Source organism: Phocoena phocoena, chromosome 11, assembly GCF_963924675.1.
Source record: "Phocoena phocoena chromosome 11, mPhoPho1.1, whole genome shotgun sequence".
In the NCBI taxonomy this organism is placed as follows: Eukaryota; Metazoa; Chordata; class Mammalia; order Artiodactyla; family Phocoenidae; genus Phocoena; species Phocoena phocoena.
The window spans coordinates 3,503,966-3,530,297 of record NC_089229.1 but is presented as its reverse complement, the minus strand read 5'-3'; the positions used below and the strand labels follow the sequence as shown (position 1 = coordinate 3,530,297).

Sequence of the window (26,332 nt, the reverse complement as noted above, 5' to 3'; positions counted from 1 at the left end):
CAGGCAATTTGGACTCTTAACCACTGAGCTATCAGGGAAGGCCCTCAAATCTTTTTTTAATCACACAATACCTTGCCTAGCTTATCAGTTCTTTCCGTAAATCAAAGAAGTAGAAATGAAGAATAAGTAATTAACATGACCAGATCTCTTCCCCAGCTTCCCTTTCAGTAATCTCCTGAATAAACCGTGTGACCAAACTGTGAACAAGATTACATCCAGAGGAAGATCACAGTATGGTGACGACTCTGACCGCTCCCCACCTCCCCCCACACCCCCCTTCTCAATGATTGAGATTACTTCTCTGTTTCCCTTTGAAAACTCTCATGGCCGAGCAGAATCTTTGGAGGTGGTTTCTTGGGGACGCCGAGTCCCCCATCTCCCCAGACTGCCGGCATTCTGATTAAAAGCAGCTTTCCTGTCTACCATTTGTGAGTACCGATTTTGTAAGCGGAGAGCAGCAGGTCCCCCTATTCCATAACAAGACAGCTGCTGTCACGGCCTCCCAACCAGGCTCTCTGCTCAGATCCGTAGGGCAGCCACGAACATCTTCCTAGGAACGTAACTGTGATCGTGTCGCCCCTGCTCCCGCCTGGTCCGGCCCCACACCCCGTCCCCAGGCCCAGGGCCTTCGTACAGGTCCCCTTCCACCTGCTAGTCTTCCCTTCCTGCTTAGTTAAGGTAAGGCCTGCGCCCGCTGCCAGAAGAACCCCGCTGGACATCACGCCCTCGGGGCGACCTCACATCCTACTTTCGTTTACCAGCCTGTTCACAGGGCGCCCGCCTAAGCCACACACGACACACATACACACTAACGCAACAAACTCCGAGCGTCTCGGGGGAACTGCGCTCGCCAAGAGGGAAGCTGACGGCCTGGCTGGCAGGGGGCGTGGGCGGAGAGCCGGACTCGCGAACTGAAGCCAGGGAGCGGCGGGCCAGGCGGAACTCAGGACGCCGAGAACATGCTTCCGGCCGGGCCTCTTCTGCGAGAGCGCCGCCTAGGGGGCGGGACTTCCGGCGCGACGTGTCGTCGGCGGCGACTACAAGGAAAGGTGGCCGCGGGAGATGCAGGGGGCGCGGCACGTCGTGTGCGCCGTGTCGGGCGGGGTGGACAGCGCCGTGGCCGCGCTGCTGCTAAGGCGGAGAGGTGAGGCGACCGAGGGCCCAGACCGCCCCTGAGCGGCCCCTTCTCGTACAGTCCCGCCCGGTCGTGCGGCGCCCCGGCCCCTCACCTTGTGCCTGGGGGTCGGAGAGCGCGCGACCGCAGCCCCGACTGCTGGGGAGCAGTCGGGCCACCCGTTACCGACGCAGTGAAGGGGGGATCTCCGACTTCGGGGGGCCGCGTTTCTCCCTGGCTCCGAGGCCCTGCGTCCGGGGCGATGGCGGCGGCGTCCGCACTTAGCCTGGGGAGCGCTGACCTCTGCGGACACAGCAGCCTCCGTGGAGGTCCTTGCTCTTAACGACACACGACATGGCCGTCAGGCAACGTGTGCGACAAGTACCGACGGGTGGTCTGCTTATTAAATCGCGTCTGTGGTCTTGGTTCGGTGGATGACAAACTTTTGCGCAAAAGCGCTTGCGTTTCTTCAGGCGACTAACGGGTGCCCCGGGTCGGGAGCTGAGGTGAACTGCCCGTCTGACTTCTCCGTCTGTGTGGCCCCCTCTCATTGTGAGGCCTCGTACCCCTAGTGACACTTGTGGACCCTCTGCTGTGAGCCGCCTTTCGTGCTTAGGTACTTGCAATGCAATGCAGAGTGAGTGCAAGGTTCCTGACCTGGGACGAGTGATTTAAGCGCTCCCTGTCTGTGAAGTGGAGGGAACACCTACCTCACAGGGTTACTGGACGTATTAGATAACATAATTCATACAGAGACTTAACCCCAGTGCCCAGCACATATCAGGCACTCAGAAAACAGTAGTGGTTATTAGTTCATATTATTAGTAACTGTAGCTGTTATGAAAGGTGCAATAGAAAAAGTTAAATAGCAGTATAGGCAAACTGTAGGCACATACAATTGCGAGGAAGGGGGAAGCAAAGAATCACAGAGGCGGTAGTGTTTGAGCTGAGACTTGTCGAACCCAGGTTCATGTGCCCATCGCAGAGTGAGGCTAAACAAACCGAAAGTTCGAGTTTGGAGCAGAGGAAGGTTTATTAGTTGAGGAGGTGCCAACCTGGAAGATGGGACACCTAGACTCCTCAAATCCGTGGTTGCAAGACTTGCAGGAGGAGTAGGATTTCACTAAGCAAAGGTCGGGGAGGAGGAAAGCACTTCTGGCGGAGTCGGCAGCAGGAGCTGGCTCTGGCCAGAGGGAGGCGGAAGTGAGACCGTGAGGTGGCGTTTGGGGGCGGGGGCGGTTCCGAGGAGCTCCAGTTCTTCATGTCTCAGCGCGGAAAGAATTCAGCGAAAGGCAAAGTGATAGATAAGAAGGGATGTATTAGAATAGGACGTTTGTGAGGCTTACAAGCAGGCGGGCGAGAGGGTGCTGTGCCCTGAGAACTTAGTGGGTTACAGTTTTAAAATCAGAGGAAAAGTGGGGAGGGGGAAAAGACCACCTTCTTCCTCATTCTTGAGTAGACGTCAGTCTTCCATCATCAGCTCCTCCACATTGGCTGGGGGAGTTTTCTTGTCCCTACATGGTCAAGCCAGGACTGTCATGGCGCAATGAGAATTAGCAAAAAGGCGGTAACGTATGCTAAAAATGGTAAATCATCTCAGGTTTCAGTATAATGTCACCCTTTCCTTATATTTTTGTTTTTAGTACACACAGAGGAGCGTGTCCTAGGAATCATTAACTTACTGAGCTCACCGGGCAGTGTGGGTCTCATGGCCAGCATTGTTTTATTGTTTCGGGGCGTGTCTCATGCTTCTGTTGCATGGTTTTGTTACTAAGCAAGCCTGCTTGGTTTTATGGTTAAGCAAACCTGCTTTCTTGAGAGATCATTAACTTACAGGGGTCTCCCATACTTTCTTCTTTACTTACAATCCCCTAGTGGGACTATTTAATTACCTACTTTGTCCCTTTACTCTGTCCCTATCAGAAGGAGAGGGGGGTGGAGAGGCAGGTTGAGCCCTGGTTATGCAATATGTTCTATGAGGGGCTTTCAACTGTGTTGGGTAGCAGTGTACAGCCCTTGAAGGGTTCTGACAAGGCTGACGTGTTTGGGGAGATGTGGCAGGTGGCCCTGGAGAGTCTAGATATGTTATTTTACTACTTCCGGAAGGTAAGCTCTCCTTCCCAGAATCCAGACTGTACAGCTTCGTATTCCAGCTTCCTTGGGTTTTGCTCCTCCGTGGGAGAAGCTGATGGATGTAGCAAAGAAAAAGCCTGGTCCTCTCCACTCGGCATCAGGGTTTTTCCCAGTCTTGTTGGACATGCGTGTTCTGTCACATGCCTCCTGGAAAGTTAAGGACTAGCAAGGTGCTATGGTCCCATCCTGGAGTGCCAGAGCCTGTGCCCATGTAAATGGGGCACATCTCCAGAAGAAAGATGAGCAGGTAGATCAGGCTATAAAAGAGGAGACTTTTTTTTTTTTTTGCAGTACGCGGGCCTCTCACTGCTGTGGCCTCTCCCGTTGCGGAGCGCAGGCTCCGGACGCGCAGGCTCAGCGGCCATGGCTCAGGGGCCCAGCCGCTCCGCGGCATGTGGGATCTTCCCGGACCGGGGCACGAACCCGCGTCCCCTGCATCGGCAGGCGGACTCTCAACCACTGCGCCACCCGGGAAGCCCAGAAGAGGGGATTTTTAAAGCTCTGGATGTGGAGTTGTGTGTTTGCTCTGCTTAAGCTCTTGTCCTCTGCTGGGCGCTGCTGGGCGCTGGGGACACGTGGGTGTATGAGACACAGCTCCATGTTTTAGTGAGCTACAGGGAGCATGGACGGGAACTACTGGCACCTAGTGTGGTGTGCACGACAAGAGAAGCAGAGTCACGTGGTTTGGGAAGCAGAGGAGGGAGGGCCTGTTACCTGCCGGGATGGGGGGGTGGTCTTGCTCATGTGACCTTTTAGTTTTTGGCAAAGCTGACTCACTGAATGTCTGTTCTTTGGAGTACTGTATTAAACCTTTTACGGTCAAATGCCCTGTCTTTCATTACATTGAGCCTACCCAAGAAACAGATTTCTCATATGTGGTAGACACCTATGTAGTCCTCAAGTTGGTCTTTCCAATATTTGGTTGGGTACTTTGTAAGCGACAGAAAAGGGAGAAAACGGTCTCAAAATATACAGATAGTACAGCCCTTACAATAAAGTAGCCAAAATTTTAAATGTCTTTATGTCTGATGACTTAGAATCTAATTCTTAGATGGTAATTGGAAATAACTTTTGAAATGAGTTTACTTTTCTGATAACTGAATGGTGGTTTTTATTTGTTTCGAAAAGTTGTGTTGAATTTCTGCTCTTCTTTCATTCAGTCACACGTTGGCTACGTCTCTGTGTGCTTGGCATTGTGCGTGGGAGCACGAAGGTGAAAAAAATGCCGCCTTGTTCATACCTTGGGGACGCGGGCAGTCAGTACAGCCCCACAGCGTATTGCGAGGATGGAGGCCTTTACAAAGTGCAGGGGGAGGGTCAGGGTGCGAGCATCAGCCGGAGAGTCAGGAACAGTTTGCACTAAGATGTAGTCAGAGCACAGAAGGCCACGTGGCAAAGGAGGGGACTGCCAGGCACCAGTGCACAGAGGCACAGGAGAGCTCAGGAGTCACTGCTTTTTCCACCCAAGGTTGATTTCATAAACTCTCTTTAATTTGTCCTTCACCCCTCCCCCAGGTTACCAGGTGACAGGGGTGTTTATGAAGAACTGGGACTCGCTGGATGAGCATGGAGTTTGCACGGCTGACAGAGACTGCGAAGATGCTTACAGAGTTTGCCAAATCCTAGACATCCCCTTCCATCAAGTGTCCTACGTGAAGGAATATTGGAATGATGTGTTCAGGTGGGTGCAGTTCCCGACGCAGAAGGCTTCCTAAGGGCAGGACTGCCGTAGTCAGCCGGGCCAGTGGCGTGCAGCCAGCACTTTTTGTTTTGGCAGGGGTGCTGAAGACTGTGTGTGGGAGGCCTCAGCCGCCCTCAGGGAGTCTGTGTTAGAGGCCAGGCCTGCATCCCAGAGCACCCCTAGCCCTTATTCCTGTTACTCTACCACCTGCCATAAGTCTCTTCAATGTCTCTGCTAAATTAGTATAAGGGAGTAAGGCTGAGGTCTCCCACGGAAGGCTGGCTGTGACTGGTCCCTGAGGACAAATCCACTGGGCATTAGATGTCAGGCTGAAGAATCAGCTGGGGTGCTGGTTAAACAGATACCTGGACCTGGGTCTGGGATGGGGCCCTGGAACCTGCACTTGAGCAGGCGCTTCAGGTGATTCTGATGGAGGGGGTCCTTTGGGTCTTATTTTGGGAAACGGTACAGTGGGGCCTGGTGCCTGGTGAGTGTAGGTTCAGATGGAAACTGCAGCTGTCTTTAAACAGATATTTGATGAAAATATTGAAAATGGCTCTATACTGAAGCTCTTCTGTTTTGTAGAAAAGTATAGTTTTGGTAAGACAGGGAGAAACTCTAAATTAAGCAAGTAATTTAGCTGATTTATTTTTCCATAGAGTGTCTCACACTTAGAAGTGAAAAGTCTTTTTCTTTTATTCCAGTGATTTTTTAAATGAATATGAAAAAGGAAGAACTCCCAATCCTGACATAGTCTGCAACAAACATATCAAATTCAGTTGTTTTTTTAATTATGCTGTGGATAATCTTGGTAAGTAATTGGGATTATCTGCATTTGTCTTTTTAAGAATTATAAGGTTTCCGGGAGCTGAGGTCGGTTTCAACATGTATCTGTTTGATATTGGTGGTGGCTTTTCTGGATCTGAGGATGTAAAGCTCAAATTTGAAGAGATCAACCCAGCCTTGGACAAGTATTTTCCATTAGACTCCAGAGTGAGAATCATAGCTGAGCCAGGCAGATGACCATGTTGCATCAGCTTTCAAGCTCACAGTTAATGTCATTGCAAAAAAACCTCACATTAGAGGAGCAGACAGGCTCTGATGGTAAAGGTGAGTCCAGTGAACAGACCTTTATGTATTACGTGAATGATGGAGTCTGTGGATCTTTCAGCTGCATCCTTTATGACCATGCACACAGGAAGCCCCTTCTGCAGAAGAGCCCCAAACCAGATGGGGAGTATTATCCATCCAGCATCTGGAGACTGACCTATGATGACCCCGATCGCATTGTTGAGCGCTGTAACTTCCCCGAGATGCATATGGGAGATTGGATGCTCTTTGAAAACATGGGTGCTCACACTGTCGCTGCTGAATCCACTTCAGTGGATTCCAGAGGCTGACCATCTACCATGTGATGTCAGGGCCCACGTGGCAACTGATACAGCAAATCCAGAACCACAGCTTCCTACCCAAATGAGAGGAGCAGGATGGTGGCACTGTGCCTGTGTCCTGTGCTTGGGAGAGTAGAATGGTCACCCAGCCTGTGCTGCAACTTGTGTTGACGTGTAGACACCATTCTCGTAGCTGTTAACTGTGAGTGTAGCTTGAATTAAGGGTTTGGGGGGACCATTTAACTTAGTTTCTGCAAGGTTTGAGATTTCTGTGTGAGTAGGCTTGGCACAGATGCGGCAACATGGAAGCCCGGGAGATGGGGTCACACTTACGTGTGTTCCTGTGGAAACTATTGCGATATTTGTTCTATGTGGGTTTTTATTCACTTCTCAAACATGCTAGTAAAGAGTGCCCTCGACTACTGAGCAAATGTTTGTAGCTTGTGCAATGGCAGGCAGAATGGACCAGAAGCTTAGTGTCGTGACCTGTTTAAAAAAATAATAAAGTATCTTGAAATTAAAAAAGGAGAATATCATAAGATTTTCAGAGAAAGCCAGGAGTCAAAGCCTTGTAAGCAGTTTCATCTTGCAGAAGGAAAGGAAGCAGTGAAAACGATAGTATTTTGTATTTCACTGGATAAGAAAGAACTGTCTGGCGATGCACAAATGATAGGATCCCCGGGGGGACACAGTGCGTCTTTGTCACGGGCCGCACAGCCATAAGGACTAGCACAGTGGATTTCTGGAGAACCAACCTCAGAAAACCCTGAGGAAAGAAGTGTTGGATCACTGGCGAGAGCTGAAAGGTGAGGCCCCCAGACCCTGCCGGCAGGTTCGGCTTTGCTCAAAGCAGCTCTAGTTCCAGATGTGGTTATATTTAGTGGAAGTTTCAGGAGCCCTAAGAAACTCGGCATTTAGTTTCTTATTAGTCATCCTTTTTGCTGGTCCTACTGAGACCTTTTCTCTTGCTTTAAAAGCAGGTGTCTGCTTTGTCTCAGAAACGGGTCTGGGTCTGTTGCTGATTCTGGGTCCTGGGTCTGTTTCGTTTCTCTGGTTTGGAGCCATGTCTTAGTGGCCTGTTCGGAAAGCCCGTTTCTGCTCGGGGTCCTGCCGCCACCGACAGCTTGCCTACAGATCGTGTCTGTTCCCAGCTTCCTGCCTTCTCATTCCCATCGGCCTGGTGGGACATCCCCATTCCTGTTTGTTGAACCCCCTGCTGCTGACCTGCTTACTTAGGCTCCTCGTGGTATCTGTTGCTGTGCTTTTGTGAATTCAGGTTCTTTTTCTTGTCCCCTGCTGTCAGGGCCACCATAATGAGCTTCTGGAGCACTGGATGCTGGTCTTTCACATTGTTCTGGCCCATTGCAGCCCACCCTGCCACATCTGGCCATGTGCCAAGACATGCTGTGTGCCAGTGGCCCAGTGGGGTCACAGGACCACTGGCCACTCTGTCCTGTCAGCACTTTGCAATGACTTAAAAGGGGACAGAGTCAGCTTGCCAACCCGATATGCAAGTGACCTGCCACTGAGACGACAATGATGAAAAGTCGGTTCATGGAGTTAGGTTATTTTTTACTAAAAACGCCTATGAGAACTATGAATTGAAGTCCTAACAAATTTGAATGCTGGGCTAACACCAATAACGTGAAACTGAGTAGAGATAAATGCAAAGTTTGCTAGCTAGGTTCAGTAATTAAATCTCCTGGTACAGGATTGGGAGTCGATCTAGGGCCTTGAGGGGCCTCGAGCTGACTGTGAGCCTGCAGTCTGGCATCAGAGCCAGTGCAGCCCAAGTTTGCCTTGTGGTCAGGACATCCAAGGAAGGGGGAGGGGTCCGCTGGGGTCCACACTGGGCAGCCTACGTCTAGTGGCTGCATCTAGTTCCAGTTTACTCGAGAAAAAGAGTGACAGGCTCATGGAGCGTGAGTTGGTTTTTATTTTGAGAGTGTGGGAAATACTCCATCTGACGATACTTTGGGGCCATCATAGCAGCACGCAAGCATGTGACTCAGGATCACATTCTAGCTTGGGACCCCAGAGGCCAGAGCTGGGGTGTGCAGGAGAAAGATTTCACTCGGGGGAGGCACAAACAGCTCTTCACGGGGAATGATGCTTGCCTTTGTAGAGCTTGAAGCTCCTTGTCACCTTAGCTATTCAGGGAGCCCCTAGGTGGCCATCTGTTAGGGATGCTTTGGAAGAATTTCTGCGGTAAATGTTTCTGAGTCTGAATTTACTGTGTGAACAGTACAACACAGAGTAAAAATATTCGAAACCTAGACCTCTGAAATCTTAGGGCTTCTCACAAAGAATCCTACGTTTTTGCAGTGTAACTGGTGGTTCTTTAAGGAAATAAAGTGTTTTTTTTTCTCTATTGGAAAACCAATCAAGATTTAATAATGTGTTCCTAAGTGTGCTTTTTCAAGTAGTTGATATGCAGCCGTTAATTCTTACTGTGTCTTTTGCTTTACACTGAGCTACTTTGGTTGCTTACATACTGAGTCAGTTTTGCTGCTCCTTCCTGGAAAAAGTCTCTTGCAATATACGAAATATACGAAATGTCTGAAAGTTTCACACAGTGCAAAGCTTGTGGATTAATATGTGCCTTGGTAGGTTCTTTCACTGTTGTGCATTATGTGGAAAGAAGATATTGACCATGCTGCATGGTCCTTCACTGTTATAAAAATAATATGTATTTATTAAAGAAAATTTAAAACTCAGAAGAGTAAAAAAGATAAGGGAAAGTGCCACCTATAATTTCACCTCCCAGAATCAAAGGAGGAGACTTTCTGATATCTGTCTTCATTTTTTTCTGGACATTAAAAAAAGTAGAGTCATAAACTTTCTTTCCCTACTGAACAATATCATAAGCATTTTCCATTAAAAATTCTGTGTGAGTGGCACCGTTATTATGGCAATGGCACTTTAATTTACTTAATATTCTCCCGGTGTTGAACGTTTCAGTTGTTTTCAGTTTTTCCTTAGTATAAGAAACACTGAAATTAGCTTTCTGTACTTAAATCTTTGTGTGCATATCTGAATTTTTCCTTAAGCTAGAATGAATGGATAGATATTAACTTTAGAAAGACTCTTAGAGATGCAGTGAAATCTTGTAGCAAGATTATATCAATTTAGAGACCTAAAGGCTGCTTATTTAATGGAATTTCAGGTGTGCCTTTATTCCCTGGGATCTGGGTGTTTGGGAGTGGGGCAGGTAATCTGCACAGACTGCCTGGTGTGAGACCTGGCGTCTGTCTGCTGCTTGGTGCACCCTGGGCTCCAACTGGCCAAGGCCAGCAAGTGCAAGTCTAAAATTTGATCCTCGGGACTTCCCTGGTGGTCCAGTGGTTAAGACTTGTGCTTCCACTGCCGGGGGTGCGGGGTCAATCCCGGGTCAGGGAACTAAGATCCCACATTCTGTGTGGCACAACCAAAAATATTTTTTAAATAAAAATTTCAAAAATAAGGGTGGGGCTAATGGCAGACTCCGGGAGGGCTAATCCAAGGAGTACTTCCCAGAACTTCTGCTGCCAAAGTCCTTGTCCTTGTGGTGAGCCACAGCTGCCCCCCGCCTCTGAAGGAGACCCTCCAACACTAGCAGACTGAGCTCTGCCCACCAGAGCAGCACCCAGCCCTACCCACCACCAGTCCCTCCCATCAGGAAGCTTGCACAAGCCTCTTAGATAGCCTCATCCACCAGAGGGCAGACAGCAGAAGCAAGAAGAACTACAGTCCTTCAGCCTGTGGAACAAAAACCACATTCACAGAAAGATAGACAAAATGAGAGGACTATGTACAAGATGAAGGAATGAGATAAAACCCCAGAAAAACAAATAAATGAAGTAGAGATAGGCAACCTTCCAGAAAAAGAATTCAGAACAATGATAGTGAAGGTGATCCACGACCTCGGAAAAAAAAATGGAGGCAAAGATCGAGAAGGTGCAAGAAGTGTTTAACAAAGGCCTAGAAGAATTAAAGAACAAACAAACAGATGAATAATACAATAACTGAAGTGAAAACTACACCAAAAGGAATCAATAGCAGAATAACTGAGGCAGAAGAATGGATAAGTGACCTGGAAGACAGAATGGTGGAATTCACTGCCATGGAACAGAGTAAAGAAAAAAAGAATGAAAAGAAATGAAGCCTAAGAGACCTCTGGGACAACATTAAACACACCAACATTCACTTTATAGGGGTCCCAGAAGGAGAAGAGAGAGAGAAAGGACCTGAGAAAATATTTGAAGAGATTATAGTCGAAAACTTCCCTAACATGGGAAAGGAAATAGCCATCCAAGTCCAGGAATTACAGAGAGTCCCAGGCAGGATAAACCTCAGGAGAAACACGCCGAGATACATAGTGATCAAACTGACAAAAATTGAAGACAAAAATTATTAAAAGCAACAAGGGAAAAATGACAACATACAAGGGAACTCCCATAAGGTCAACAGCTGAATTCTCAGCAGAAACTCTATGAGCCAGAAGGGAATGGCATGATATATTTAAAGTGGTGAAAGAGAAGAACCTATGACCAAGTACTCTACCCACCAAGGATCTCATTCAGATTTGACAGAGAAATCAAAAGCTTTACAGACAAGTGAAAGCTAAGAGAATTCAGCACCACCAAACCGGCTTTACAACAAATGCTAAAGGAACTTCTTTAAGTGGGAAACACCAGAGAAGAAAAGGACCTACAAAAACACAAACCCATAACAATTTGAAAAAATGGTCATAGGAACATATATATCGATAATTACCTTAAATGTGAATGGATTAAATGCTCCAACCAAAAGACACAGGCTCATGCAATGGGTACAGAAACAAGACCCATATATATGCTGTCTACAAGAGACCAACTTCAGACCTAGGGACACATATAGACTGAAAGTGAGGGGATGGAAAAAGAGATTCCATGCAAATGGGAATCAAAAGATACCTGGAGTACCAATACTCATATCTGATATAATAGACTTTAAAATAAAGAATGTTGCAAGAGACAAGGAAGGACACCTCATAATGATCAAGGGATAAATCCAAGAAGAAGATATAGCAATTACAAATATATATGCACCCAACATAGGAGCACCTCAATACATAAGGCAGATGGCTGACAGCTATAAAAGAGGAAATTGACAGGAACACAATAATAGTGGGGGACTTTAACACCTCACTTACACCAATGGACATATCATCCAGACAGGAAATTACTAAGGAAACACAAGCTTTAAATGACACAATAGACCAGATAGATTTAATTGATATTTATAGGACATTCCATCCAAAAACAGCAGATTGCACTTTCTTCTCAAGAGCACATGAAACATTCTCTAGGACAGATCACATCTTGGGTCACAAATCAAGCCTCAGTAAATTAAAAATAATTGAAATCATATCAAGCATCTTTTCCAACCACAATGCTATGAGATTAGAAATAAATTGCAGGGGAAGAAAAGTAAACACAAACACATGGAGGCTAAACGGTATGTTACTAAATAACCAAGAGATCACTGAAGAAATCAGAGGAAATCAAAAAATACCTAGAAACAAATGACATGGAAAACACAATGATCCAAAACCTATGGGATGCTGCAAAAGCAGTTCTAAGAGGGAAGTTTATAGCAATATAGTTCTACCTCAAGAAACAAGAAAAAGCTCAAATAAACAATCTAACCTTACACCTAAAGCAACTAGAGAAAGAAGAACAGACAAAACCCCAAGTCAGTAGAAGGAAGGAAATCATAAAGATCAGAGCAGAAATAAATAGAAACAAAGAAAACAATAGCAAAGATCAATAAAACGAAAAGCTGGTTCTTTGAGAAGATAAACAAAATTGATAAACTTTTAGCCAGACTCATCAAGAAAAAGAGGGAGAGAACTCAAATCAATTAAATTAGAAATGAAAAAGGAGAAGTTACAACAGACACCACAGAAATACAAAGCATCCTAAGAGACTACTACAAGCAACTCTATGCCAATAAAATGGACAACCTGGAAGAAATGGACAAATTCTTAGAAAGGTATAACCTTCCAAGACTGAACCGGGAAGAAATAGAAAATATGAACAGACCAATCACAAGTAATGAAATTGAAACTGTGATTAAAAATCTTTCAACAAACAAAAGTCCAGGACCAGATGGCTTCACAGGTGAATTCTATCAAACATTTAGAGACGAACTAACACCCATCCTTCTCAAGCTCTTCCAAAAAATGGCAGAGGAGGGAACACTCCCAAACTCATTCTACGAGGCCACCATCAGCCTGATACCAAAACAAGACAAAGATACTACAGAAAAAGAAAATTACAGACCAATATCACTGGTGAATATAGATGCAAAAATCCTCAACAAAATACCAGCAGACAGAATCCAACAACACATTAAAAGGATCATATACCATGATCAAGTGAGATTTATCCCAGGGATGCAAGGATTCTTCAGTATACACAAATCAATATGATACATCATAGTAACAAATTGAAGAATAAAGACCATATGATCATCTCAATAGATGCAGAGAAAGCTTTTGACAAAATTCAACACCCATTTATGATAAAAACTCTCCAGAAAGTGGGCATAGAGCGAACTTACCTCAACATAATAAAGGCCATATATGACAAACCCACAGCCAACATCATTCTCAATGGTGAAAAACTGAAAGCATTTCCTCTAAGATCAGGAACAAGACAAGGATGTCCACTCTCGCCACTATTGTTCAACATAGTTTTGGAACTCAGCAATGGCAATCAGAGAAGAAAAAGAAAAGGAATTCAAATTAGAAAAGAAGAAATAAAACTATCACTTTGCAGATGACATGATACTATACATAGATAATCCTAAAGATGTCACCAGAAAACTACTGGAGCTAATCAATGAATTTGGCAAGGTTGCAGGAAACAAAATTAATACACAGAAGTCACTTGCATTCCTATACACTAATGATGAAAAATCTGAAAGAGAAATTAAGAAAACAGTCCTATTCACTGTTGCAACAAAAAGAATAAAATACCTAGGAATAAACCTACCTAAGAAGGCGAAAGACCTGTACTCAGAAAACTATAAAGACCTGTACTCAGAAAAAATAAAACACTGATGAGGGCTTCCCTGGTGGTGCAGTGGTTGAGAGTCTGCCTGCTGATGCAGGGGACACAGGTTCGTGCCCCGGTCCGGGAAGATCCCACATGCCGCGGAGCGGCTGGGCCTGTGAGCCATGGCCGCTGAGCCTGCGCATCCGGAGCCTGTGCTCCGCAACGGGAGAGGCCACAGCAGTGAGAGGCCCGTGTACAGCAAAAAAAAAAAAAAAAACACTGATGAAAGAAATCAAAGATGACACAAACAGATGGAGAGATATACCACGCTCTTGGATTGGAAGAATCAATATTGTGAAAATGACTATACCACCCAAAGCAATCTACAGATTCAGTGCAGTGCCTATCAAATTACCAATGGCATTTTTTACAGAACTAGAACAAAAAAATCTTAAAATTTTTGTGGAGACACAAAAGACCCCTAATAGCCAAAGCAATCTCGAGGGAAAAAACCAGAGCTGGAGGAATCAGGCTCCCTGACTTCAGACTATACTACAAAGCTACAGTAATCAAGGCAATATGGTACTGGCACAAAAACAGAAATATAGATCAATGGAACAGGATAGAAATCCCAGAGATAAAGCCACACACCTGTGGTCAACTAATCTATGACAAAGAAGGCAAGGATATACAATGGAGAAAAGACAGTCTCTTCAATAAGTGTGCTGGGAAAACTGGACAGCTACATGTAAAAGAATGAAATTAGAAAACTCCCTAACACCATACACAAAAATAAAATGGATTAAAGATCTAAATGTAAGACTGGACACTATAAAACTCTTAGAGGAAAACATAGGAAGAACACAATATGACGTAAATTACAGCAAGATCTTTTTTGATCCACCTCCTAGAGTAATGGAAATAAAAACAAAAGTAAACAAGTGGGACCTAATGAAACTTAAAAGCTTTTGCACTGCAAAGGAAACTATAAACAAGACAAAAAGAGAACCCTCAGAATGGGAGAAAATATTTGAAAACGAATCGACAGAGAAAGGATTAATCTCCAAAATGTATAAACAGCTCATGCAGCTCAATATTAAAAATACAAACAACCCAGTCAAAAAATGGGCAGAAGACCTAAATAGACATTTGTCCAAAGAAGACATACAGATGGCCAAGAAGCACATGAAAATCTGCTCAACATCACTAATTATAAGAGAAATGCAAATCAAAACTACAATGAGGTATCACCTCATACCAGTTAGAATGGGCATCATCAGAAAATCTAGAAACAACAAATGCTAGAGAGGATGTGCAGATAAGGGAACCCTCGTGCATCTCGGTGGGAATGTAAATTGATACAGCCACTATGGAGAACAGTATGGAGGTTCTTTAAAAAACTAAAAATATAATTACCATATGATCCAGCAATCCCACTACTGGGCATATAACCAGAGAAAACCATAATTCAAAAAGACACATGCACCCCAATGTTCACTGCAGCACTGTTTACAGTAGCCAGGTCATGGAAGCAACCTAAATGCCCATCAACAGACGAATGGATAAAGAAGATGTGGTACATATATACAATGGAATATTACTCAGCCATAAAAAGGAATGAAATTGGGTCGTTTGTAGAGACATGGATGGACCCAGAGGCTGTCATACAGAGTGAAGTAAGTCAGAAAGAGAAAAACAAATATCGTATGTTAACGTGTATATGTGGAATCTAGAAAAATGGTACAGATGAACTGGTTTGCAAGACAGAAATAGAGACACAGATGTAGAGAACAAAGGTGTGGACACCAAGGGGAGAAAGAGGCCGAGGGTAGTGGTGGTGGGATGAATTGGGACATTGGGCTTGACATATACACTAATATGTATAAAACAGATAACTAATAACCTGCTATATAAAAAAATAAATAAATTAAAAAAAAAATCTCCGGAGATTTCCCTGGTGGCGCAGTGGTTAAGAATCTGCCTGCCAATGGCAGGGGACACAGGTTCGATCCTTGGTCCGGGAAGATCCCACATGCCGCGGAGCAACTAAGCCCGTTGAGCCTGCACTCTAGAGCCTGTGAGCCACAGCTGCTGAGCCTGCGTGCCACAGCTACTGAAGCCTGCGTGCCTAGAGCCCGTGCTCTGCAACAAGAGAAGCCACGACAATGAGAAGCCCATACTCCTCAGCGAAGAGTAGTCCCCGATCGCCACTACTAGAGAAAGCCCGTGCACAGCAACGAAGACCCAACGCAGCCAAAAAATTAAAAAGCAGAATGTCAATTGTATTAAAGTATTTGACAGGATAGACATCTGTACCATAAAATTAAAATTAAAAAAAATTTTAAATAAAAATAAATAAAATCTGATCTTCGTATTTTTAAAAACCTCTCAGGAGCAGATGCAATTGCTACGGGTCACTATGCAAGAACGTCCCTGGAAGATGAAGAGGTCTTTCAGCAGAAGCACGTCAGGAGGCCAGAAGGGCTTTTCAGAAATCGATTTGAAATCAGAAATGGTGAGTAGAAGTGCCTGGGCCAGAGCTTAATTATTTGTGAATGGAGTAAAATATTTTGAAGAATGACAGTGAGTTGTTTGAGCACACCTGCACGACTCCTCTCCGTGTGTTCCAAACTAGCTCGTTGGTTTTGGTTTCCTCTTCGAAAAAGGACAGTTACCGACAGGGTCGTTTTCCCCAAGGGCCTGTGATTGGTACCAGGAGGAGGTTCAGGTGGGGTGCCCGGGCCAGGGCTGCTGGGAAACTGAAGCCGTAATTCATAACCCAGTTCTGGGAGGAGACGCACAGCAGTAATAATTGGAGTGTAACAGGCCCTGATTCTTACCCTCGAGTCTGTGAGGACTTGAGATTGAGGTGTACTTCAGAGTGACATGAGTGCTGGGACCTGACACGGCACAGGCCTGGCAGCCAGGCTTGTAACTGTGCTTACGAAGATTACATATATAAATTAGCTCATCAGTGTCAAAGGGAGCAAAGTTCCACCTGCCTAGAAAATGCCAGGCAGTCACCTGGGAAGCTGCTGGCTTGTCCTGGTGGACATCTGCCTGTAGAACAGAGGGGTTTGCATCATTATTAAGTGAAAGGCAAGATGGGGCTCGGAGCCGTGTTTCTGCGGACAGTTTCCACTGCTGCAGCCCCGTGGGGGAGTTGGCATTTCCCCGCGTCTGGCCTGCCCTGGCCGCCTCACGCCCACCGCCTCCCTCCCCGCGCCCCTCTTGGCAGTGCCAGCATGCGGGTTCTCTGGTTCTCTTTCTCAGATGAGGAAACTGAAGCTTGGCTGCACTCGCCAACCGGGGTGCCTCGGGCTGGGGGGCTGGATCCCAGCTGGGTCTGCTCAGCTCCGCCGTCCCTGGTCGTTGTGCCGTCCTCCGTGTCATCCAGCCTGATCCACCCTGTTTTCCTTCTCTCTCCCTCCTTCCCCCCTCTCACAGCAGCCGAGGCCAGAGATAACCTTACTGGCAGGGCCCAGACAAGGACACCGCCTACGTGATGTTGGGAAGGCCTCTCGCTGCTGCCTGCAGGGCGCTGGGCCGTTTGTGTTCCCTGTGGGGGCATGTGTGTGTGTGTGTGTGTGTGTGTGTGTGTGTGTGTGTGTGTGTGTCTGCGTGTGTGTGTGTCTGTGTTTGTGGTCAGGGGCTGATGTGTGGGGAGAGGTGACCGCTTCCCTCCCTGGTGCTGCCTTCGCACTCCTGGGCAACCCTCACCAGGAAGCCCTCCACATCAGGAGGACACGGCTTTGACTGCCCAGCCCTGCCACCTGGGGACTCCATGGTGGAATTTGCCCAGTGAACGTCGGTCTAAGGGGCCTGAGTAGATGAAGGATTTGTTTCCATGTCACATAGCCACCCCCGCTTACCTCCTAGAACATGTGGCGCCTTACAGAGCTTTCTGGGCCTTTTTGACAGGCCGGAGGCACTCAGACCTCTGACTGCATTGGCGTGTGCTTTGTTCTGTGTAGCTGTTTTAATAATACCACAGTGTCTTTGTTCTCTGTGTGCGTTTTAGGCACCTAGAGATTTTTATTTTGCTCTGACTCAGTTGCCCTGGAGACCTGGTCTGGGGCCTCCTGGCCTGGGTCCCTGGGGAGAGCGCATAGGGGCAGCAGAGTCCAGCCTGCGCTCCTGACCCCTGGCCCTGGGCCAGGGTAGATGTCCTCACCCGTCCCCGTGGCAGGTGGCACCACGGCCGACCCGGAGGAGCGAAGGTGTGAATGAGGCTCCAGGCACAGGCAGACCATTGCCTAGCAGGCATCCCTCTCCGTGGTTTAGGGTTCCTGCTTTCTTTCTTAAAAATCATAGATTTTGAGTTTGTTTTAAAATAACCCAGAACTTTGAGAAATTGCAAATTGCTCCCAGTATTCTGAGGCTTTTATATGCACTTAGACTGTTTAAGTTTAGTTTTGAAACAAAAAAGAACCTTTGGCAAATGAGTCTGCCTACCTGATGACTGGTTGACTGAACTCGGTTTTTCACTTTTCACTTGATTTTGTTGTTTTGTACGTAAAAAGTGATGGAATAGAAACCAGGTGATTGAGCTCAGTTTCCAGCTCTGCGCTTCTCTCCCTGCACCATTGTGGGCAGTCACTTTAATTATCTGAGCCTCAGTTTCCCCATCTGAAAATGGGGATAATTCTATCATAGGGCTAAAGTGAGAATCACATTTGAGGTCACGGGTGGAAAACATTAGCTACACAGAGAGCATGTTACACATGTGACTGGGCCGAGCTGCATGCTGCACTTGGGCCGTTTGTACCCTTGGCACGGGTGTGAGCTGTGGGTGTGACTTGCCGAGGCTTTGCTTAGCCCTGGTTGTGAGTCACGTGGAAAGAATCTGGAACACTGGTGTCACGTTCGGTTTCCTCCGTTGGTCATTGAGCTGCAGAGTGGGGGACCCAGCGTTTGCAGTCATGGAAGGTCTGTAACACACCAGGCAGGACCGAGGGACCCGGAGATGGAGGCGGGCCTTGTTTCCTGAACCGCATCCCGTGGCCAGGGTCAGTCACAGCTCTGCACTGTCGCTGTCCAGCCGGGAACGGGTGTTTACAATGAATAGAACATTGGAGAAACTGCAGAGGGGCAGCTGACGGATGTCAGCTCGAACCATAAGAAACGCCCACTGTGACCAAGTGGGGAGTACGTTTAGAAGCTGGGTGCTGCTGGGGGACGTGGTTGGCGTCCACCGTGGGACCTGGGAGGTGAGCAGGGTCCCTGAGAGCAGCCACGGTGCAGACACATCCTGTGGTTATTAGGAAACAGCACAGCTGACACCATTTCAGCAGGATTTTCTGTACGCTGTCTCGTCCAGTTTTCCCAGATGTGGCTGAGTTTGTTTTTTTCTTAATACTTCATAACATTTTTGTCATGTGATGTTTAGTCTTTGCAGATATAGTCTAACATATGAACTGGAATAAATGTCCTTATCACGTAAACTCTACCCTCTGCGTATTTTTTTCAATAGTAGATCAATTAGGGATGAGAATTTTTCTTACCTTAACCACGGCAGTTCTCTTTTCTGGAAGTCTTCTATTGAGTATCGATCTTTGTTTCTGCCAGACCAGGGGTAATCTATCAAAGTAAACAGAAGGACATGACTAAAAGCAAAGTATGATGATTTTTATTCCTGCAACATCTTTTGTTCTTTACTCTTGGCAGTGGTAAAACTTCTGCAAGCAGCTGACAGCTTTAAAGACCAGACCTTCTTTCTCAGCCAGGTTTCCCAGGATGCCCTGAGGAGAACCCTCTTCCCCCTGGGGGGATTAACAAAAGATTTTGTAAAGAAAATAGCTGCTGAAAATAGACTTCATCATGTGCTTCAGAAAAAAGAGGTAGGATTGAGGGGTGTGCGCGCTCCCCGCCTGGGGCCCTGCACCACCTCCCCGGCCCGGGATCTGGCATCGAGCGGGGAGCCCGTCGTGCGCACAGTGGGAGGGGCTGCGTCCTTCAGAAAGCAGCAGAGGAGGGACCTCTCCCTCCCGGCCGTGCCTCGGCCCCCCGGGGGTGGCAGCTGTCCTGGCAGCTAGGTGGCTGGCTGGGGTGCTCTTGGCTCAGCTGCCAGGGGAGAGCAGGATGGTGAGGACCGGGCTCCGAGACCCCCATCGGCACACACATCTCTGTTTCCGTCCACGCGGCAGCACGGCCTCGTCAGGTGTCTTCTTTGCGCCAGGCACTGCACCACTGGCCTCTGAGGACGCGGTGAGGAGCGCAGTTCCATCCCTGCCTTCAGGGAGCTTACGTCAAGGGGGGAGACAGACAAACCTACCATTGTAAACTCGGAAGGTGTCCCTGAGAGAAGGTGTAGGGTCTGGGGAGAGAAAATGCCATGGGCTCTGATCTAGATTCGGGGGCAGAGACAGACGCCAGGAAAGGCCTCCAAGGAGAGTCTGTTTGTCCTCAGGCCTCAGGGTGAATAGGATTTAGTGTCACGTAGACGGCCGGGGAAGAGCCGGTGCAAAGGCCCCGAGCCTGGCGCAGTGGTGGAGTTGAGGTGAAGCCAGTGTGGTGGGCGCTTGGTGCTAGAGGGTGGGGTGCAATGTGGGAGGGGTCCCAGTGGGCTCGGCAGACCCTGGGGTGGTCAGTCTAACGAGGCTGTTGCGGGTTGAGGCGGCCTTAGCTGCAGCTGCTGCTGCACGTCTGTCCTGGGGACGGGCACAGCTGTGCTTTTGTCAGCAAGTTGCTGTCCCCCGGGAAGCCAGCCCTGTGCCCATCCCTCCACCCGTAGCATCTCTACTCATGTCTCTACCTGTTCGGTTTCTGGGTGTGACCGGTAAGAGCTGAGGGAGCCGCCCTCATAGGACCCGTGTTCTAGGGAGACACAGGCCAGCGCGTGAGCGAGGAAGCCGAACCATGAGCACGGGACGGCGAGCCTGTTCCCGCTAGGCCTTCCCGCGTGCTAGAAACGTCACCTCGAGAAAAGACTCTCCTTCCTCGGACCCTCCCGCGGTGCTTCACCTCGTGGCCTGGCTTGTACTTCCTGCTTCTGCTCTGGTCCCTGTCTCTCCCCTGAGACTCACCGACAGTGGCCTGAGGGCTTAAGCAGCTTTAGTTTTCTTTCCTGGGCGGCTGGTCTGAGGGTCTGCAGCGTGGGGCCAGACCCTGCTGGGTGTGGAGGTGGCACCGCCTACTTAGCTGCCAAGGTCCATGTCTGGCGCCTGAAGTAAGCCCCTGAGATCTGTTTGTGGCTGGGACTGGTGTGTGTGGTGCTGGAGAAGGGAAGCCAGGACCCTGGCCCGGGGGTGGGGCAGCTTGGGGCAGGTGAGGCCCCGAGAGGCCCCGTGTGCCCCCCCACTCGCCCCTGCCCAGGCTCTCCAGGTGGAGTGCAGGACCCCACCTGGCCGTTCGTCTCACGGTCGGCCTTCCTTTCATTTCAGAGCATGGGCATCTGTTTCGTTGGTAAAAGAAATTTTGAAAATTTCATCCTTCAGGTGAGTGGTTTTTGATGCAAAAGGATGGAGCCACTTTTCTGCTCTGGACCTGGATCTGTTAGTAATGAAACGTTTGTTTTCCAGTATTTACAGCCTCGACCTGGTAAATTTATTTCTATAGAAGACAATAAGGTTCTGGGAACGCATAAAGGTGAGATGCACCCCTGGGCTGCTTTTCATCCTGAGCAGCTTGAGGCGTGGGGCAAGTTTGAGCTCTGGGGATTTAGAGATGATTCCAGTCCCGCAGGCACGGCGGTGGGTGGCGCCAGGGAAGGTGGGAGTGGCTCTGACCGGGTGTTTGCGATTTGAGACGTGGACTCCTTTTAAGCATCGCAGCCGATAACAGAGGATGCCGTCTGGTTCAGAAGCCTCACTCTCTGAGTTATGTATTAAGTCTCCATGAATAGACTTATTTTTCCATTACATATAGAGAATACCAGACTCCAGAAAAACTCCACTGGAGGGAAGGAGTTAGGTTGACTTCAGAAACTCTGAGTCCCGAGTTTCGTGAAGAGTTGGGACCGGAAGGTGGCCCTCCTGGCCGGAGTGCTGCACCCCAATGCTGCTCCCTCATTCGCAGACGCCGCTGCGGGTCGGGGCACCATGAGCCTGCCCTGAGCCGGCATGGGGAGGACGGGTCAGCGCGAGAGTTCACAGCCCAGGTGGGAGGACAGAGGCGGGCTTGGTCAACGGTGGGGCTGTGCCCTTGGGGGCCTGGTGACAGGCGAGACTTGGTCCAGCGTGGGTCTGGCCTGCCGGAAGGACGAGGGCTGGGGCTCAGACATGGACACTCCCAAGGGGCTTGTTCCTTGGAGACCCTCACCTCGGTTTGGGCCGGACGGCTTCCCCTTCCTGGTGCTGTTGGAGGGAGCGGGCCTTAGACGTCACGGGCTCCCAGAGAGCTGAGCGTTCCTGAGGGAGGACGTGCCGGCCCTGCTGGGGACAGCTTGCAGGGCGCTCGCAGCCTGTCCCGGCAGGAGGCTGCCAGGGCACGCAGGGGAGCCCAGCTCCGTTGCCTGGCTTGCAGAAGTGGAGCGCTGAGCTTGGCGCCGGTTCCCCCGTGGGGCTGGGGGCTGGGGGCTGGGGGAGGCGTGGCCTAGCCGGCTGGCCTTGTGGTGTTTGTGGTGGGGATGAGGGTGCACAGAGAAAACGGGGCAGCCTGGTGTCCTGGCCCCGAGGCGGTTAGTACACAGGGGCTCGGCAAGGGGGCCTCGTGGCTTCAGGCGGGGCACTTGGCCCACGTTCTAAAGGAGCGGTCCCAGCTCCTGGTGGGTCAGGGGGCCGCACAGCTGGAACGGCTCCTCGCGGGGTGGGAGGTACAGCCTAAGCCAGGCCGCCCGGGTGGTCTGCAGAGGGAGCCTCCTGCCTGCTGCCTCCCAGCCTCCGCCCCGTTGCGAGGGTGGGACGTTTGAGACGGGGCCCCTCCCACCTCACCGAGAAACCGTTTCCACAGGTTGGTTCCTGTATACTTTGGGCCAGAGAGCCAACATAGGTGGCTTACGGGAGCCCTGGTACGTGGTGGAGAAGGATGGCACCAGGGGCGACGTGCTCGTGGTGAGTTGGGAGGGTGCGGTGACGGAGGCCTGGTTATGGCAGAGCCCACGGTGCTGAACCAGGCAGGGTGGGGGCTCTGCAGGGCAGCTGCGGTTGGGAGCATCCTTGCCTTTCCTCTGCATCCTCCCGGGATTGGCCCTAGGTACCAGAAGGGTTTTGTTTAAGGTACTTGCTAGGCTTTTACTGTATGCTGGCCACATTATTAACCATCCCATCAGTCCCTGTAAATAGATGTATTCCTCCGATTTTACAAGACTCAAAGATTAAGTAACGTGGGAAGGTCCCTTGGAGCGGGGGTGGCTCAGTGTCTGGGGCAGGGCCTGCACACAGAGGCCTCCAGCGATTCACTGTTGAACAGATAGGGTGCAGAGCTGGGACCGACCTAGGCCTTCTGCCGCAGCGGGGCTCTGGGCCACTGGGACCCTGGACTGTGTCCCCAGGCTCTAGAGCAGGACTTCACAAAGCGGGCATGTTTGCCCTGCTCCCCTCCCTGGAACATTTGGCAGGGCCTGGGGACATTTTCAGCATCACGGCATGGGGGAGGGAGGAGGGGGGCAGGTGCTGCTGGCGTCCAGCCGGTGAAGCCAGGGAGCCCTGTCCCCTCCACAGTGATCCGGCCCCACATCTCAGCAGTGCCGAGGCTGAGCATCCCGGCTCTGAGCGCGCTCTGTCCCAGAGCTGGGGGACCCTCCCTTAGATGCGGGCAGAGGGGCCAGCAGGCCTCTGGGACACCACCGCCCAGAAGAGCCCTGGGCGCAAGGGCCTGGACGGTGATTCTGGTCCAGCATGAGTTAAAGGGACTTTAGTGTAAAGTTTAGCTGTCTCTTTTGCTTTGAGAAAGGACATCCACCGACACTTGTCCCCTGTGTGGGTCTCCTTATCTACTTAGAGCCCAAGGGCCCCGGGCTTGATGCCCTTGGGCCTGCCTCAGGGGAGGCCTGCTAAGTCCTGGGAGGCCAGGTGCATGGAGGCCTAGGAGGCCTGTCCCCAGCCATGTGGGGCTTGTTGGGATCCCTGTGGCGACGTGGCTGCCCCGTGTGCCTCTGGCACTGGGACGCAGGGTTGTGGTGGGGGCAGGGTGAACTTCCAGGAGGAGAGGTCATGGGGTTGGATCACACGCTCCTCTGCTATTTGCTGAGTGTGACCATGACGAGTGACTTTCCCTCTCGTGCCTCAGTTTCCTCATCTTCAAAGTGGGGTAGAAAGGCTCGAGGGATAAGCGCATGAATTTCCACGTGTCAGTGTGGATTTCAGTGAGTGTTTACTGTTATGATCATTATTAATGAAGTGCAGAGAGGGGGCTTTGAGGCAGGACCCTCCACTGAGGGCTCCAGGGTGTCACGTCCTCGCGCTCCGCTCCGCAGGCCCCCCGGACAGACCACCCGGCCCTGTACAGGGACCTGCTGCGGACCGGCCGCGTGCACTGGGTGGCTGAGGAGCCGCCCGCAGCCCTGGTCCGCGACAAGATGATGGAGTGCCACTTCCGGTTCCGCCACCAGATGGCGCTAGGTGACTGAGCGGGGATCCCCGGGTGAGGCCAGAGTTAGGACCGGCGATTTGACCTGGGCCTGGGCCCCCACTGTTAAGACTGTATAACGTGTAGGCCTCCTTGCCCTCTGCCTACGCAGAGACAGCCTGGCGGGCGCCGAGGCCAGCTTAGCCTCCTTTGTCCGTGACACAGGGTCGGTCTCTGGAAGAGGGCAGGTTGCCGGGGCGGGTGGGACTGAGGGTCCCACTGGCAGGCTGCCGGCAGGTAGTGTGTGTGCCGCCCCGGGGCCCGGGTAGACGGCACTGAGCCCCTCTGGCCGTCGCCCCGAGCTTCCTTTGTCCTCACTGCCTGCTCCTTCCTCCCCGGGGGCCCAAGGCCTGGGTCTGAGCACATGTGGCAAGGCCAGCGCCCCCTCCAAGGGTCCTTCTCTTCCCCCAGTGCCCTGCGTGCTGACCCTCAATCAAGACGGCACTGTGTGGGTGACGGCCGTGAAGGCTGTGCGGGCTCTCGCCCTGGGACAGGTGAGTTGGGGTACGCCGGCTGGCAGGCGGGTTGGGGTCTCAGCCCCAAGTCTGCGCCTGCCTTTGCCCCGGAACCCGGCCCTCCTCAGCAGCTGCTCGGCCGCGCGGAGGAGCAGGCTTCGTGCTCTGGAAGGACGGCACTTCCTCCCGACCAGAGCAGCTGGTCTCCAGGGGGAGCTGAGGGGCAGAGGGGCTGCGGTGCTTAGCTCACACAGCCCGCGAGGGTGGGTGCACAGGCAGCCCTGCAACCGTGAGGCCTGGCTCTTGCGCGGCTAGTGGGAGCGCCGGCTGCCCTGCCCTGGCCCGCCTCTGGTCGGGGCCCCGGGGACAAGGACAAAAGAGGGAGAGGCAGAGCATTGCCCCTCCCCAGCCCCAGGTCTGGGCTCCTGGCTGCACTGTGGGCACCCGGGTGCCGGGTCGCACTGCAGGTGACACGGCCCCTCTCCTCTGCAGTTCGCTGTGTTCTACAAAGGGGGCGAGTGCCTGGGCAGTGGGAAGATCTTGCGCCTGGGGCCATCCGCCTACACACTCCAGAAGGGCAGGAGCAGACCCGACGTGGCCGTGGAGGGCTCCAGCGTCGGCCGGGATGACAGCCCGGGCCAGGGGCCCACGCTCTGACAGAGGCCGAGCGGCTGATGTGGAGCTCATGGGAGGAGGCATGGATGAGCGGGGCCGGGGGCAGGGCCGCTCCAGAGCCAGGGAGAGCCCATCCTCTCTGCTTGCTGGCCGACGGGTCTGTCCCAAGTGCCCCATGGGTGGAGTTCCTCTTGCGCACCCCCTAGAGGGCTTCCCCTCCGGGGGCATGCCGAGGGGACCTGTGGGGAGGGATGGATGGGCTGCAGGGGCAGTACCCAATAAAAACTCTGTCCGGGGTGTGGATTCTGATGGCTTCCAGTGGGGTGGGGCCTGAGTGGGCCGTCTCGGGGGCTCCACGGCACTAGCCACGTGTGGGGAGGCGGGGGTGTGTGCTGCATGGGAGGGCGATGGGATCCCCCCTTCCTCCGCCTCCATTCACGGCTGTGCCCACCCTCACCTGTGGCAGGGGATGTGTGACGGCCCTTGAGCTGACTCCCAGCCTGCAAGGGTATCTGAGGGGGACAGTGTGACCTTGAGGCCACTCTGAGGGGCGGCGGCCCTGCCCCCAGTCCAGGCAGCTGCACGGGAGCCTCCCCTCCCCCTGCAGAGTGCCCGGCACCCTGGCCAGGCCCCCTGGCCAGTCACATCGAGAGCTGAAGGGTAGCTTGTAAACGAGGGAAGTTTATTTCTCACGGTTGTGGAGCCTGGAAGTCTGAGGTCAGGGTGCCGGCTCCGACGGGGGAGGGTCCTCTTACGGGGGGCCGGTGACCGTCTTCTCACTGTGTCTTCGCGTGGTGGAAGGGGCAGGGGTTTTTCTGGGACCGCCCCACCCCCAGCCGCGCCACGCAGCTTGTGGGATCTCCATTCCCCCACCAGGGAGCGAACCCGGGCCCTCGGCCATGCAAGTGCTGAATCCTAACCACTGGACTGCCAGGGCGCTCCCTGCGGCCTCTGAAGAGCACCTGTCCGCTTCATGAGGGCCCCACCCTCAAGACCCAATGGCGGGCTTCCCTGCTGGCGCAGCGGTTGGGAGTCCGCCTGCCGATGCAGGGGACGCGGGTTCGTGCCCCGGTCCAGGAAGATCCCACATGCCGCGGAGCGGCTGGGCCCGTGAGCCATGGCCGCTGAGCCTGCGCGTCCAGAGCCTGTGCTCCACAACGGGAGAGGCCACAACAGTGAGAGGCCCGCGTACCGCAAAAAAAAAAAGACCCAATGGCTGCCACCACATCAGGGCTAGGGTTTCAACCTGTGCCCTTCGGGACACAAACACACACCATAGAGCTCGTGCGTGTTTTGTGCAGCGCTGAGTGGCAGATGAGAGCACCTGTGGAGCTGGCTTTGGCCGGGGGCATCGTGGGGTGGCCGTCGTCCTGCCATGGGCAGTTGAAAGGCCCGCTGGGGAGCCACCGCAGGAC

The 26,332-nt window shown here is 51.1% G+C and overlaps 1 protein-coding gene and 1 pseudogene across 1 annotated transcript; both read left to right on the top strand.

The window, feature by feature from the left end:
• Positions 1–1,062: 1,062 nt before the first annotated feature.
• TRMU (tRNA mitochondrial 2-thiouridylase) lies at positions 1,063–24,959 on the top strand. The gene is made up of 11 exons (XM_065887277.1): positions 1,063–1,144; positions 4,763–4,928; positions 5,633–5,739; positions 15,734–15,856; positions 19,009–19,181; positions 20,724–20,777; positions 20,862–20,928; positions 22,231–22,331; positions 23,696–23,840; positions 24,259–24,341; positions 24,795–24,959. The coding sequence occupies exons 1-11, from the start codon at positions 1,063–1,065 to the stop codon at positions 24,957–24,959; spliced, it is 1,266 nt and encodes a 421-aa protein (XP_065743349.1).
• LOC136130362 (ornithine decarboxylase pseudogene) lies at positions 5,793–6,519 on the top strand (annotated as a pseudogene).
• Positions 24,960–26,332: the final 1,373 nt, after the last annotated feature.